General features: G+C 33.4%; 2 protein-coding genes across 2 annotated transcripts; one reads left to right on the top strand and one right to left on the bottom strand.

Annotated features, from left to right (window-relative positions):
* Nucleotides 1-1,133: 1,133 nt before the first annotated feature.
* LOC124840458 (protein NRT1/ PTR FAMILY 5.6-like) lies at nt 1,134-8,026 on the top strand. The gene is made up of 4 exons (XM_047316520.2): nt 1,134-1,457; nt 5,761-5,978; nt 6,107-6,654; nt 7,039-8,026. The coding sequence occupies exons 1-4, from the start codon at nt 1,328-1,330 to the stop codon at nt 7,913-7,915; spliced, it is 1,773 nt and encodes a 590-aa protein (XP_047172476.1). The 5' UTR covers nt 1,134-1,327; the 3' UTR covers nt 7,916-8,026.
* Nucleotides 8,027-12,587: 4,561 nt separating this feature from the next.
* Nucleotides 12,588-15,448, bottom strand: LOC148197663 (uncharacterized). Its single transcript, XM_088115606.1, has 5 exons — nt 14,366-15,448; nt 14,151-14,233; nt 13,092-14,067; nt 12,947-13,018; nt 12,588-12,752 (listed from the first exon to the last, which is right to left on the bottom strand). Exons 1-5 carry the CDS (start codon nt 15,446-15,448, stop codon nt 12,588-12,590), a joined length of 2,379 nt encoding a protein of 792 aa, XP_087971732.1.
* Nucleotides 15,449-16,418: the final 970 nt, after the last annotated feature.

Genomic DNA, 16,418 nt, shown 5'->3' with positions numbered 1-16,418 from the left:
TTATATATTTCTAGAATTATTTCAAACAAGTTGTTGAGTGTTTTATTTTGGTTCCTCCTTTAAAATTAATAATTAATTAGGCATTGCACATATTGATCACAAGGTAGGTCTATTACCTAACCAAAAATTAATGTAAAATGTCTACATCTTGACGTAAATGTTGCTAGGCCTAACAAAATAGACATACATTGTAGAATTGTTGTGACCGATCGAGATGTAAATTTTGTAAGAAAGGTTGAGATGTAATTTTTTTTTTAATGATTTTCTTTTAATGAAAGGTTGAGATGTAATTTTTTAATGATTTTTGTAATGAAAGGTTGAGATGTAATTTAGAAGCACTATATATGCAAATGCATTGAAGAGTGGGCCTATGAAAGATAATGGCATTTTAACATTGTTCTTTACTACAATGATGTTACCATATTCTGAAGACCTTTCATTTTTCAGACCTTCACCCATTACTTTAATAGCTTAACTTATATCACAAACCACATTGCATGTTAATTCAAGTCGGATTAATGAAGTTATAAAATTATTTTATTTTATATCTATTACTTTCTACAAATTCATTTCTTTTTAATTTTGTTATAAATTATATTATGAAATTTTCCATTATAGGTTGATTGAAAGGAATATAGAAAAGCCATAAACTATAGATCAAATTACAAGCTATACTATAGTATGTAATATTGGTTTTTAACTATAATCATAAAAAAAACAAGCCAACAACAATATCTAACTAATTAATTGTATAAATAAATCTATGTCGATAATAAATAACCATTAAACTCATTAAATCATTGGTTTATAACATAAGTGATATCAAACATTATTTTATTGTTCAAAGATTTAACAAAATACGGATACGTCTAAATGCACCTCATGAAATCCAAAATGTACGGGTTCCATATGAATGATGAAAATGGCATATATGTTTTGAAAATGTATTATAATATTTTGAAATGACGTGAACTAAAAGCTTTTATTTTGAAGGAAAAAATTAGAAGTGGTTTATGTCTTATATGAAAAAAATTATTAGTATGAATAGTTATTAGTATGAAAAAAAGTTATCATATGTCAACAATTATTAGTATGAAAAAAGTATATCAATAGATAAGTCTATATGAAAGATATCTTTATTATGTCAACAAGAGAAAAGAAAAAGGAATAAGTTTTGAAGAAAAAGAAAAAGAAAAGGAAAAAAGAAGAAGAAGCAAATCCTTCTCTATAAAAAGAGGTGTTGAGTGTAGTAGAAAGACAGTAGGAAGGAAGTGCAGAAATAGAAGTAGTATCTTAGTTGCAGTAGCAAAGCAAGCAACAGTGCAAGATGAATCTTGAAGTGAACGGTGAAGAGGGTGATGAGAAGAAATGGGTTCATGATTCTTCAGTGGACCACAAAGGCAAGGTTCCACTTCGAGCTTCAACTGGTTCTTGGAAAGCTGCTTTCTTCATTATTGGTAAGCACTTCATCTTCTGCTATTATTGTTTTCAGTGCTTGCTATTCCACTTTCCACACTTCAGTTCTATGTCTTTTCTTTATTATGCACCTTCTTCCTCAAACTTTCTATTACTATTATTAAAATATTCCCTTCATGCATCTTCTTTTATCATATGTCATTGAATTTTTTTTCATATTTTATGACACTGAATATTCCCTCAAACTTTGCACGAACAAAATTGCAGCTGATTCATTTCTTATTAAGATTTTGCAGAAAAAGTTTCACAAAATATACAAATTTTTGTAATATATAATATTGTTTTAATTAGACCTTTCATATAGTTTATGTTAACTAACCCTTAGTTTTTTATTTTTCTTTCGAAAGTTGAAATGCAAAATATCATTATAAACAGAGACATTTACACTGAGTTGTTACTTTAGCTCATTCTATATATCATTTGCCATGGGCTAAAAGTATATAAATAAGTCAGAAAATCATACAAGAAACATAAGAGGGAACGAAGTCGATGATATTCATGAAAAAGGAAGATCAAGAAAACTTAAACGTGGCCAAAACCTAATGCCTATTTCAAAAAATTATCACTAAATAATATTAAGTATAAGTTATTGAATTAACAAAACTCATTTTCATTACTAAAAAAATAATGATTTATTAATAACCTTGTTTAGACATAATAACTTCATTTAACTCGTGAATAATCTATTTATATTATTAATTTATATTAGTGGTTAAAGTATAAACTTTTCATTAGTGTCTGCACAAACGTTATCTTCTGGGTAAGTGTGAAAGCAAAAAACTTCTTAAAAGGGAAAAAGGTTTAAAAGGGAGACACCAAATCCATTTTTCATTAACTTGCAATGAAAACAGAGAGACGTCCTTCAATGTTATAAGAACCAACTTTAAATTAGTTTTGACAATAATTCATTAATTCTATTTTACCTACTTAAGCAGTACTGATATTTTAATATTTCTTATAAAAATTACTATAATTGATAATTACTTATATATTTCATGATTAGCTCTGAATAATATAATTTTACAAAATTATCTTTCACCTAGAAGACATGTTCTAATAAAAAAGTGGATTATCATAGGATACTCAAAATAACTCTCATAAGCTTTAGATACAAATTAAGTGACTGATTGACGTTGTTAGTAGGTTAACCGATAAACTTTGTATGCATGGCTTCTCTCATGCTGCATCTAAATGAAAAGTTTACCTAAAGTTGCTGCTGATGACATAATTGTTAAATAGTTTATTTTCTCAGTTATATAGTTTTTCATTTTGTGCTCAGTTATATGAGGTTTTTTAACCCATAATGAAAATAATAGTAATGAACTTCCAACTACTTCAAGGAGAAAAGAAAATTCTAACTAATGTTTCATCATATTATCTAAATACATATGTACTAAAGTTGTTGAGTCTCATAATCTCTGCATAATTTTCACGACAATATTTCAAACACGTGATACACTAAAATTGCCCACTGAAATAAGATTTGTCTCATCCAATTTATAACATGCATACACACTTATCATCCGAGGATAACTTTTCTTCTGACTGATAAAAGTAGAATGCATTAAAGTTTCTCAAACATTTATTCTATCAGGAGAGTCAAATCAAATCCAACTCCACAACAGAAGACTAGATGGTGGATAAGGTTCTCAAAGCCGCATATATGCACGTCACTTTGAAATAAAAAGCACTTATATAGGCTTGAATTCTTCATTTACTTAGTAAGGAGATGAATTTAGTAAAAATAAACACATAAAACAAAACCATTTGCAAAATATCATCTAAGTGGTGAGTTATGAAGGTAGTGATTACATGAAAATTTTGAGGCTTAAAATTATTGGCCATAACCAAAAAAGAGAAGCAGCAAAAAAAGGGAAGTGTTATGGTGAATTTCCCTTGTTGTACTCCACACTATAGTCAGGTCAAAAACAGTACGACCATGAAAATCGGTGGATTCCCAGACCCACATGCCACTATCCACTGATTGATATATATGTTATCCAAAGACCATAAAATTATGACTATAAACGATATCAACCACATAAACCCTAATGGTTTCCATCACTAAGAATGTTGCTATTTAGTAGTGGTTCTTCTTTATAAGATGCTGACCCTGATTCAAATCAATTGTCAATGGTATTTAAAGGTTGAAAATGTACGTGATTATTGTACATGGACCATTGCATGAGCATGAAACTTACATTCTCTATGGCGTGGCCGACCTTATATCCTATGCCACAAACTAATAGTATTTTCAGGATTTCACTTGAGAATAACCAAACTATTCAGAACCCTGACCTTCCACTACCTTTCAAATTCTAGCACATAGTTCCACTCATACTTAGTTCTATACTTAGTTCTAGAAGACGATTATAATTTCATAAATTATTATTATTATTATTATTATTATTATTACATAAATTAACTATATATTCAATTTTATATGAAAATGACAATATCAAATCGGTAATATAATAAAATGGTTTAGATAAAAAAAGAAATTAAAGTTATATATCAATTAAATAGGTTATGCTAGTTTTAAAAGTATCATATCACTTTCATATTTTATTCTTAAATATTATTAATTTGTATTAATTAAATATAATGAATTAAATTTGTTCGTCTTATTTGATATAAGGCTAGCTTTTCCTTTTAATTTATCTCTTGTCCATGTGCATGGACCCCTTGCTAAAGCATTTGTTTCTGGGACAAATGGTACTTTTAAGGTAGATTAGAAAACATAATACAAGAAACCTATATAAATGCAAGTTACTCACAATAATCTTATACTACTAGAGTTTTTATATTTCGTGGAACTTTTTTTGTGTTTTTTTTTAATAAAATTTAGCATAAAAAAGGAGTTTTTTTTTATCAAAAAGAGATTTTTTTTTCGTCTTGCAATTTAAAATCTCCCTAAATTCTCAGTGGTCACATAGTACACCATCCGAATCTGGAGTAGACATATAATGGGTTGGAACCAATTAGCCAATAAACCTCTCCTTTATAGTAACTCAGATAGCTACTTTATTCAAAGCTTTAATTAGCCATGATTTATTTATTTGTTTGTTTATTATTAATAGTATTAAAGTAATAACCACAGTATATCCGAGTTGTTTTTGGTGGGTTCCACCAAATTAGCTACCTTGGAGTATATTGGTTCTGAAAGTGTATTGAAGCTTTCTTCTAGGGCGGCTTGTTTTTTCTTTTTCTTTATAATTCCTTATTTACCGAAAAGTTCTGATAAAAAAAACGCTCATTCTGCCAACTCCAAATAGACAGTGAGGCTTATCTAAACCTAAGGTCTAGGTTTGATATGCATTGGTCGTAATCTTTAACATATATACTATAAAGTATGAAAAAATATGGTTGACGTATATTGTAACCATTAAAATCTTGCGCATTTTCACATCACTAACAATGAATTATGATTTTTTTTCATTTTTTCATATTTATCAGAAGAAAATCAGACACTAATTTGCAAAATATTATAGCAAGCAAATGCGCTGTGGGCCCCTTCAACTCCAAAATATTGCCACTAGTGGAGTATTTTTTTTCTTTTTCTCTTGAATTTTCCTATGTAAGACTTTGACTAATCCCATGATTCTCTTTGCGTGCCGACAAAATGCAAAGAATGGAATAGTGCCTGTCTGATTTAGTGTCCAATTGACGTTTTCCAAGTACAAAATTAGAGATTAGTGGCTCAAGTAGTTTGTTCTCTGTCAAAGGGTTGATTGATCCACCTTTGTGATCTTTTGAATAATATCTTCCATACACACAAGAATCAAGTATATAATTAAAATCACTTTATCAATTTTGGGTTATCAAAATGTTAGTGTTACTGATTGAACTTTACGATATTAAATTACAAGAAGCTGACAAATTTCTTTCATTTAATATATATATAAAAAATAGGGTAAACTTTTTGTCCGTATTTTCCATGAACACAACAGATTCACTTTTCCTTGTAATTATTTAAAGAGGATTCATAGGAAATATGAGGCTCGTGTTTCTCTTAGGTTCAATAGTGATCATGAGATTAGCATCTAAGATTTTATATTAGCTATTCAAATTTCTTACTAAGACTTATGAAAGAAGTGTACTAATTACTTTCCAAAGTTAATCTGTTACCAAATCTCTCTATATCTTCCCATATAGAGAGTACCTGGAACATAAACATTAGCATGTGTTAATAAAAACAGTTATGACCGATTTTGAAACAAGTTTTTTATGTTCATCAAGTGGCATTAACCTAATACGATATTTTTATTGGAACCTTGTTTTCAGCAATTGAGACCAGCGAGAGGTTGAGCTTCTTTGGAATAGCCACTAGTTTGGTCCTTTACCTCACAAAGGTTATGCATCATGACCTAAAAACAGCAGCAAGAAATGTGAACTACTGGTCGGGTGTCACAACTTTGATGCCACTGTTTGGTGGATTCATAGCTGATTCATACATGGGCCGTTACACCACTGTTCTGGCATCTAGCATTTTCTATCTAATGGTAAGCACATTCAATATTCAATTACAACTTACAATTACACACTACATTATTATCATTATTTGGCCATTTTCTGCGTATATTCTAACTATAGAAACTTGTTCTCATGGATAAAAATTTATGAAATGCAGGGTTTGATTCTCCTTACTTTGTCTTGGTTCCTGCCAAGCTTAAAACCATGTGATGACACAGGCTTATGCACCAAACCAAGGAGAATTCATGAAGTGGTTTTCTTCCTGGCCATTTACTTAATATCCTTTGGAACTGGAGGGCACAAACCGTCCTTGGAGAGCTTTGGAGCTGACCAATTTGATGAGGATCATGATGAAGAAAGGAGGCAAAAAATGTCCTTTTTCAATTGGTGGAACTGTGCACTATGCACTGGACTTATTGTAGGAGTGACCCTCATTGTTTACATACAAGACAACATAAGCTGGGGAGCTGCTGATATTATCTTCACAGTGGTCATGGTTTTTTCACTGATCATCTTCGTATTGGGAAGGACATTTTATCGTTATAGGGTACCCACTGGGAGTCCCTTGACTCCAATGTTGCAGGTTCTTGTTGCTTCCTTTTCCAAAAGAAAGCTTCCACACCCTTCTGATCCTGCTCAATTGTATGAGGTTCCAAAATCTGTTGGCATCAACAAAAGATTTCTGTGTCACACTAACAAACTGAAGTAAGTATCGTGACTTGGTAGTATACTAGTATTTCAAAAGCAAACGAACAAAATATAGTTCTGTTCTCCTGAGTGCAACCAAAATGTGTCACTTTCTTGACACAATGATAGAGAGATTAATTTTGATGCACAGTCAGTTTAAACATGTTTACATAGTCAACTGATTAGGAACTACAAAATCATTGATCATACTATGTATAACAACCTATAATTGAATGATAGTGTAAACAACTTTTATTTTATACCACAAGAATGTTCTAATTAATATGATTTGTTCTGTAAAAAACTGACCTGATATGTTATGTTTTGTCCCTTTTTATCCTGTATGCTAATTTTTTTTTTTATGTTAAAACGTGATTTGTTATTGATATAATTTGATTTCAGATTTCTTGACAAGGCAGCGATTCTTGTCAATGATGGAAGTTTAGCAGAGAAGCAGAGTCCTTGGAATTTATCAACTGTAACAAAGGTCGAAGAAACGAAGCTTATTATCAACATGATTCCTATTTGGGTATCTACCATACCATTCGGAATATGTGTGGCACAAACTGCTACATTCTTCGTGAAACAAGGTACCACATTGAACAGAAAGATAGGTAACGGGTTTGAGATTCCTCCAGCTTCAATCTTCACGGTTTCTGCGTTGGGAATGGTAGTTTCTGTGGCGATATATGACAAGATTCTTGTGCCTGTGTTACGAAGAGTGACACAGAATGAGAGAGGAATCAACATTCTTCAGAGGATTGGTTTTGGAATGCTGTTCTGTATTGCTGCAATGATAGCAGCAGCTTTGGTGGAGAGAAAGAGGCTTGAAGCTGTTGAGAGGGATCCCTTGAAGGGTTCACTGACAATGAGTATATTCTGGTTGGCACCACAGTTTCTCATCATTGGTTTTGGAGATGGATTTACTCTTGTGGGTTTGCAAGAGTACTTTTATGACCAAGTTCCTGACTCAATGAGAAGCCTGGGCATAGCATTTTACCTTAGTGTAATGGGTGCAGCAAGTTTCCTAAGTAGCATGCTTATAACAGTAGTTGACCACATGACAGAGAAGAGTGGCAGCAAGAGTTGGTTTGGGAAGGATTTGAATAGTAGTCGATTGGACAAATTCTATTGGCTATTGGCAGCCATGAGCACACTCAATTTATTCTTGTTTGCGTTTCTTGCCAGTCGATTTTCCTACAAAAGGGTGCAAAAGGTAGCTGTGGCTGATTGCTATGAAGACAAAAGTGATTATGAGAGTGTGGAAACCAAGGTTTAGTAGGGTCATTTTAGTTTTAATTACTAAGCATGTTGTAATGTAGAACAAATATATTATCTCATCTCTTCACAGCTTATATTATGTTGCTTATATTTATGCTTCTTACTGTTCTATGTTACTCTTCCATCCTTTGATGTCAAGATCCTGTAAATGCTGATATAATATAACTTCATGAACAATGCATTTTCGCATGCTCTCTGAAACGGTGAGTCTTAAATTAATTTTGTCACAAGCCATGCCAATTAGCAGCACAATGTCATTACAAGGTTCAACATGTCATCTTAGCCTTGGTTAATTTAAAACTAAACGATTTAAAAGTTAAAGAATGGTTTTCAGCATTGTGATTTTTTCGGCTCTTGTGAGTGGCATTCGGTGGTGAGGAAGATGATGGAGGTCAAGATGGATGTAAAAGAATGGTGAAGAGAAAATGTTGGGGGTGTGTACTGGTCCTGGTGCGATGAATGGGGAGAACGATGAGGGAGACGAAGAGGGTAAAATTGGAATATATGATTTTAGTGGGGTGCAGGAAGAAAAGGTCTCACTAGTTTAACACATATTTTGAGTGATAACTTGAAATTTGGAATTGCTATTTCCACTCTTCTCAGTTACTATTTATACCTCCATTGACCGCCGTGAGTTTCATTATGCTTTTTTTTTATTAAGGCTTTAAATTGAAGAAAAAGAAAAACAGATAAGAGTAGATAAAGTTTATACAATTAAACCGCTGTAATTATTGTTTGAAAAAACTAATCAAAATAAATATAGAATCTATTACAAATAAGCAAATTCTTCCAGAACCTTCCGTAACTTTCTTCCTGCAGTCTTATGCAATTTTTTTTCCATTTTACCCTTTTTAAATTAAAGTCATTTTTTTCTTAAATAAATAACTTCAGGTTTCAAAATCCAAAAGTCAATTTAACATTTGAATTACACGATAGTCATTTTTTACTTCCATGTTATGCAATACGATTTTTTTTTTAAGAAAAAAATTACTTTCGAATTAGGTCATGTTTGACTTTTGGACTGCACAATTTAAGAGTTAAAAGAATACTTCTAAATTGTAGAATTCATAAAGAACAAATTGGAAAAGAAAATTAGAAGGGTACAAGAAAAATATTATGAAGGTGCAGAAAAAAAGTGCATACAAATAAAATGTAAGTAAAAAAAGTAACACAAAACTAATCCTAACGTATTGTGGGCTCAAAGCCCAACATCAGCATTACCCGAAAGAAGTTTGGGTGTTACTCCCTCCACCACCACATTTTCTCCCTCCACCTCTCCAATTCTATTACATATTTTTTTAATTACAAAACTAACCTTTTATAATTACAAAAATAACCTTTATACTTTTTAATCATAATTATTTACTTTAATCCTAAAATCTATTTTTCTACCCCTTCTCACCCACCTCCCAACCTTCTCAGATTCTCACCCAAACTCCATCATTCTCATCTTTCATTTTTCCTCCATATTAGTTTTCTTTCTCCTTCAACGATGGGCGGTGTGCGATGTGGTAGTGCAACGGTGCGGCGGTGTGGCGCGGCGGTGGTGCGACGGTGAGGTGTAGCGGTGCGTTCTCCCACAAGGTTAGTGATGATATTTAAAAAAAAAATTTTAAATGCAATGCATATATCTTTGCTGTGTGCTGGGCTCCTCTGCGTTTTTTTGCTGTCTGTGCGTATTTTGGGAGAAAGGAAGAAGATAACCAGGAAAAACGGAGGTCGGGTGTCCGTTTGGATCTGAAACGGATACCCGATATCCGTTTTTTGCCTGTAGTTTTTTAAACTTTTAAAGTTTATTATTAGTTTTTATTTTAATTTTTTATTTTCAATTAATTTGTTACGTAATTATTATATTTTTATTTTTTTTACTTTATTAATTTATTATATTTTAAATTAATTTATAGAGTATTTAAGTTTAGTGTTTTATCTAATTATTTATTTATTTATATCTAAATTAAAATTATTTTATTTAATGAAATAATTATTATTAAATTAATAAAAAAATAGTATTAATTAATGAAATAATTATTAATTTAATTAAAAATATTTTTGTCAGAAATGGTAAGAACACGAGGTTCATCTTTTAGTTCTCGTGGAGAGAGTTCTAGATGAGAAAGTTCTCGAGGAGAGAGTTCTGCACAGGGTGAAGGTAGGAGACGACCTACAGCTTCAGCTCGGAGAAGACATGCAGCTCCAATTCAGGATGACCCTATAGCCGATGACCGAGCGTTTGAGGAGGAGGCATATCAAGCCTATGAGGGTCCTGTTCACGAGGAGGCATTTGAGGCTCCTCATTACGATAATGAGGAGGAGGAACATGTCGATGTTCCTGACATATAGGAGGAGGATGTCGGTGGATTTCCTGGAGGTCCACGTGATGCTTCATTGTTGACACACTATGTTCAGCATGTTGCTTATGGCATTTCACAGGGTCGGGTGAGTGCATAACTTAATTTTAGTTATTAAGTTTTTTTCGAATACAATTGATATTAAATATTGTTGTGTAGGATCGAGGGGAGATACTGAAGTTGATCTCCCATGGTAAAAAAATTAATAAGTTAGGACCGTGCGCCGAAGGAATTCAACACATTGTGTTGAATTCCGCTTTGATGCCTCTCACAGATATTTGCTATGATTACGTTGATAAGGGCTTGTTGCTCGGTTTCATAGAGAGATGGCACTTTGAGACGAGTAGTTTCCATCTCCCTGTAGGGGAGATGTCGATCACTCTTGACGATGTCTCCAGTTTACTTCACCTTCCGGTACTGGGACAATTATGTGATTTGGAGGAGTTGGAGTTTGAGGAGGCTCGTACAACCCTTGTAGAACTGCTCGGCGTTGATGGTGGCGCAGCTGGTGCTGAGATGGAGGATGGACGTGGTCTGAAAGTCAGACTCAGTTGGCTAAGAGAGATATATGTTCAGAGGTGTCAGTCGCAACAGTGGGACTATGCTGCCAGAGCATATTTGTTGCATCTAGTAGGATGCACGATTTTCGCAAATAAAAGTGCCACTTCTATACGTGTGTCTTACCTTCTATTATTTAGAGATGTACACGCGTGTGGTAGATATGCTTGGGGTGTTGCTGCACTCGCCCATTTGTACGACCAGCTCGGGGATGCGAGTCTGGCTTCCACGAAGCAGATGGCTGGATTTCTGACTTTGTTTCAGGTACAGACATATACTCTTCACATTTATTTGATGTACTTATTTCGATGTTCAAAGAAGAAAGATATTTAATTGAATAATTGCATTTTTAGAGTTGGATATACGAGCATTTCCCTACCATGGGAAGGAGGCGGTTGGTGTCTTCTTATGATGAGACCACACCACGTGCGACTAGGTGGCAGAGCCCTCGGCAGAGTTCGACTCTTGCAAAGATTCGGTCGTAGTTGGATGGCCTAACATATAGTGGAGTTGTATGGCATCCATATGAGGGGCATCGGGGCATTCATCCATTCTTTGGCATTTGTATGTATTCTTGATGGATTCGGATTGGTGACACCCTTTCCCGTCATTTGCCTGAGCGTGTGATGAGGCAGTTTAGGTTATACCAAGAGATTCCACGACCACCCACTGCCGTTGCAGATGCAGATGTAGTCGCTGTTGATTATGCGTGGTTGCACTTCATGAATCACATTATTACGAATGTGAGACAAGCATCATACCCTTATGAATGTGTCGATGGATACATATAGTGGTTTAGGAGGGTTTCACATCCCTATATTATTCTTGCTCTACCTGACGCGAGACCGGCTCTTGCGCCTACACAGTGCCCCGATGTTCCACAGGAGGCATGGCCCCATCGTAGATCCTCTCCACCTTCACCATCTGGCGTCGTGGTATGCTATTTTTCATTGCTTATGTTATTAAATTTTCTTAACCATGTTTATTTATTTGTTGGATATAATTATAATGCAGGCTAGATTTAGGCGAATGGCGAGAATGTTACAATCGTTGATATCATGTCGTCATGTGATCGAGGGTACTGTTGCACATCAGGTGTCGGTGGACCTGCTTCAGACTGCTAATGAGGGCATCGACGAATATTCTCCAACTAGGAGAGGGCAGAGGCATGTGCGTGGTAGACGGTCGACGTCTAACTAATAGGATTTTGTATTTTATTTTTTTAACAAACTATGACTCACGAGATTGTGTTATTTTGGATACGCTAATGTTTACCTTAATGTTCGTTAAATAATTTTATTTTCCAAAATTTGGCCTGAAGTATATTATGTCATTGACCCTATTTTCATTTAATATGATTTTTGTTTAATAAATATGGTGTACAGGTTTATTTCAACTAATGGCTTAGAGTTGTAATTTAATTTTTATAAAACTTACATTGTTAAATGAATGTGGTACAGTACTAGAATTTTCTACAAAGATTATATTATTCGTTTTTATTTTGTATTAATCTAAATATACACCATTAATAATACTTTATATGAAATCCTTGCATGTAGTACTTATTTCAAGATAAATATATGTATATAATATTTTATTAGGAGTTACGTAAAGGAAAAGAAGGGAGAGATATACACCTAGGAAACACTTTAACAAAAAGTAAATGTTTAGTATTTTAGTTGAATGAATTGTGTGGGTCCATCAAAAAGCTTAAAATACACCTATAAAAAAGTAATAGTGTATTTTTACATATCTTTATAAATATCATGAATCACCCAAGTCAACATAAGATGTCGTTACGCCCATCAGGTGTGCAAATGTTTGCATCCTACTAGTATACATAGATGACCACGCTCGTGCCTCAAGATAACAGTGGGTTGAGGAGATGGTATTGACCATGGGCAAAGGACAATCTTCTTGTAACTTAACCTGCCACAATACAAATTACAATAGTTAATTGAGTTATAAGTAATTTTGAAATGAAATCACAAAATAATACAATTACCTGCACGAAATGGCATTCATGAACATGTCCTATACAAATTAACCGATGTTGATTTATATCAGAAGGTGGTGGAATGTAGTGGGAAGATAGTATAATTTTGAGATGATGACATACACACTAATATGACATTATATCGGTTAGCAATTGCATAACCAATGTCTGGTAATGTCATCCACTTATTCATGTTAACCTGTTATGAATAAAACAAGTTGTTAGATAAAATAATTATAATAAATAAAATACATAAAACAGGAAACACTTACCGTCGACTGTGACTTCATAATCAACAAAGAGTTCCTCAGTTCTTCTAGTCTATCATACCCTCCTACTAGGCTTGCATATTCATCACGCCATTGACTGAGTTCTTTGTACAAATCATTTCTGATAACGGGCCATGAATCTTCTCCGAGTCCCAACAAGGCAGCAATGCATCTATATCCACAGTGACCATCAGCCACAACATCAACAACGTCCACAATGAATGGGTGAGTAATAGAATGAAACTGGTCTATCATTGGAACTTTCTTTTTCTTCACTACATTTGGCTTTGATTGTAATTTACTTTTCACAGTTGAAGATTCTATGGTTGAATGAAAGGCATCGACATACTCAAAATATGATGGATCCCGCGTAGTAGACCTTTCTCTTCGTTGAACTTTACTTTTTTTAGCACCCTTTGTCTTGACTTTATGTAATGGAGGGACCATTGATGTCAATGTAGGACAAGTAATTTCAAGTAACTTTTGCTTGATGGTGATTTTATCTCCAATGTCAACCTCATTGAATCGTTCTTGTACTTGTTTCAACTCATCTTTAATGGATAACTTGGGCTCAGTTTCATTTAATTCAACATTTAAGAAATGCAATCTTCGCCACATGATATGAAATTCACCCAGAGGGATCAATCCAACATCATACCGTGCTAATTCACATGCACATGGGACACCAAATGTACGTCTCAATACACATCCACACTTTGATGAGTCCAATCCTATTTGCTGCACTCTTTCCAATTCCTTAGCAATGAGATCCAATGCATATTGAGAGACACGCCTAATAAGTTTTTTATATTTGTATCCTTTAAAAGGGTCACTCATGAGCAACACACTTCTTTCAAATGACGCCTTAATCTTGTTGTGTTGTAGGATAACAACGTTATGAATACTATCCCAACAAGAACACAAATCACCCATACTATTGCCCAGAACTTTCTTCAGACTCCAATGAGTAGACTCAACCCTGAAATAAATAAAAAAATCATCAACAAGTGCAAATAAATATTTATCTACAAAACAAATAAATAAAATAACATTACAACATACCTATTTGTGGTTGTGTTCCCTAAATGCATTACTTTGTTCGTCCAAAACTTTACAAAGTATGTACTGTACGGAATAATCCAAGTCTGATTCACATATTCAAAGAACAAAGGTCATGATCTGCTCGCGTATTGAAAACCATTCACAAACTCAGCAAACAAGCTCTCATCATTACAATCCATCACATTGTGTCATGCATCCATCAACACACCCCAAACCTCAGTAGAATGAACTAACATTTTGCATTTAGCTTTAACATTTTTAAGGATGTGGAACTCACATAACATCTGATATGACTCAGGGAATACATTTGCAATGGCATTCATCAAAGCCAAGTCTCGGTCAGTGACAATGACTTTAGGACCACCCTCAGATGTTAAAAATAAACATTTCAACTTTTCCAAAGCCCATGTGAAATTACTCTGTCGCTCAATAGACAAGAAAGCAAATGCTGCAGAGAAGTTTAACCCTGTAGACGTCATGCCCACAATCTCAAGCAATGGAAATCTATATCTATTTGTTTTATATGTGGAATCCATAACAAATACAACATTAAATGAGTTTAATAATTTCACCGCTTCAGGATGTGTCCAAAACAGGTTAGTAACAACCTTTGAATCGTCGGCACACCTACTCCAATGAATGTACTTATCCGGATCCAACAACATCATAAGTTGTTGTAGTTCAGTTCTGGACCCTCTCAATGATCGTTTATACGCTTGTCTTGCGTTGTAGATTTGTTTAATCGTTGTGACATTTCGATCATTATTTTGTTTGAGGGTTAATAAAATATTTGAAGGTGTAACTTTACTCTTTGTCATATCAACCAGTAATGACTGCTCACTCATATTTAACCTGCCAACATAAGGATGTCCAACTAAAGTTTCAGCCAAATCATGGTTGTGATGTCCACACATCACCTTCAACACCCATCCATCACCGTCTGAACCTGGTTTACCCTTTAATTTAAACGGACACTCACATTTATGAGTCCCGTATACACTAGGCACCACATGGGCTTTGTATTTCCGATATTTCCCTCCTCTTTCACATCCAAGTATGACAAACGTTTTTCTTCCCCGTACACCAGTAGCTATATCAGATCTTACTATTACCACAACAAATCCTAAATCATAAGTCATCCCTCTTACCCATGCAATTAAGTGCTCCCGTGAACGAAATATTTCATTTGTGGTAAATTTATTTGTCAAATCTCCCTCTCCAACTTTGCCAATGAATGAAGAGAAATCAGATATCAAACTAGAACCAACTTGAGAATCCATATGAAGATATTCATCCATTTTAAACAATAATCACCTATAAAATTATAATAAATCTTATTAATATAATTAATAATTAATCAAACAAATATAAAAATAATAAAATAATAAAATTATATATTTCATATAATTAAACTAATAAATAACTTTTTATATAATTATAAAATTATTAAAGAATACAAAAAGTCATATATAAAAATATATATTATACAAAAACCCTAACTATAAAAAAAAAATCTACATATATACTAATAAGAATAAAGATCCTCAAAAATACATTATTAAAATACATCAACATATATTCAAAAATAATATATCAAAAAATATAAATTATATTATTTAAATATCTTCAAAATCAATATAAAAAAACTGTAAAATATAAACCGTAATCTTTAAACGGATGTGAGCATCCGTCGACGGATGTCAACATCCGTTTAAAGATTATACGGTTTATATTTTAGGGTTTTATTATGCACCTTCACGTCTCTGAACCAGCACCTTGAAGCATCACCACACTCACGGATGAATTGCTTTTCCCACTTTCAATCTTACTAAACACAAAGTCCACCACACTCTCACGTCACAATTCTATAAAAGAAAAGAAGAAGTGAGACATGAGAGACAACCCAAGGATAGTGAAACATAAGAGACAACCTAGGAAAAATAATAAAGAGAAAGAGGGAAAAATGATAAAGAGAATGAATGTTCACGTGAGATTTTAAATAATATTAATTCTAAAATTTTAATAAGGGTAAAATAGGAATGAAAAAATAAAGAAAAGGGTAAAAGGGGAATGGGGTGGTGGAGGAAGCAAGTTGTGGTGGTGGAGGGAGTAACACCTAAGAAGTTTTGGTTTTGGTTTCTTTAAAATAATCATGTTCACCTTGACTTGATTCAGCCATGTATCAAGTTCTGCTACCTGCACCTTTATATTTTCTTGATGCACTTCCATAGTCCTTGAAATATAAGCTATTCCCTTAATGAGATAAAT

This window comes from Vigna umbellata, chromosome 5, assembly GCF_029865625.1.
Source record: "Vigna umbellata cultivar VRB3 chromosome 5, Vumbellata_1.0, whole genome shotgun sequence".
In the NCBI taxonomy this organism is placed as follows: domain Eukaryota; kingdom Viridiplantae; phylum Streptophyta; class Magnoliopsida; order Fabales; family Fabaceae; genus Vigna; species Vigna umbellata.
This window is presented reverse-complemented; position numbering and strand designations above follow the sequence as displayed.

What these genes read in the sequence shown, in the direction of transcription:
- LOC124840458 (XM_047316520.2), top strand. Translation starts at nt 1,328, where the DNA reads ATGAATCTTGAAGTGAACGGTGAAGAGGGTGATGAGAAGAAATGGGTT. An exon ending in CTAGCATTTTCTATCTAATG is followed by an intron (nt 5,979 to 6,106) that starts GTAAGCACATTC and finishes TATGAAATGCAG; the next exon opens with GGTTTGATTCTCCTTACTTT. An exon ending in TGTCACACTAACAAACTGAA is followed by an intron (nt 6,655 to 7,038) that starts GTAAGTATCGTG and finishes ATTTGATTTCAG; the next exon opens with ATTTCTTGACAAGGCAGCGA.
- LOC148197663 (XM_088115606.1), bottom strand. Translation starts at nt 15,448, where the DNA reads ATGGATGAATATCTTCATATGGATTCTCAAGTTGGTTCTAGTTTGATA. An exon ending in TTATGAAGTCACAGTCGACG is followed by an intron (nt 13,019 to 13,091) that starts GTAAGTGTTTCC and finishes TATTCATAACAG; the next exon opens with GTTAACATGAATAAGTGGAT. An exon ending in ACCGATATAATGTCATATTA is followed by an intron (nt 12,753 to 12,946) that starts GTGTGTATGTCA and finishes GTATTGTGGCAG; the next exon opens with GTTAAGTTACAAGAAGATTG.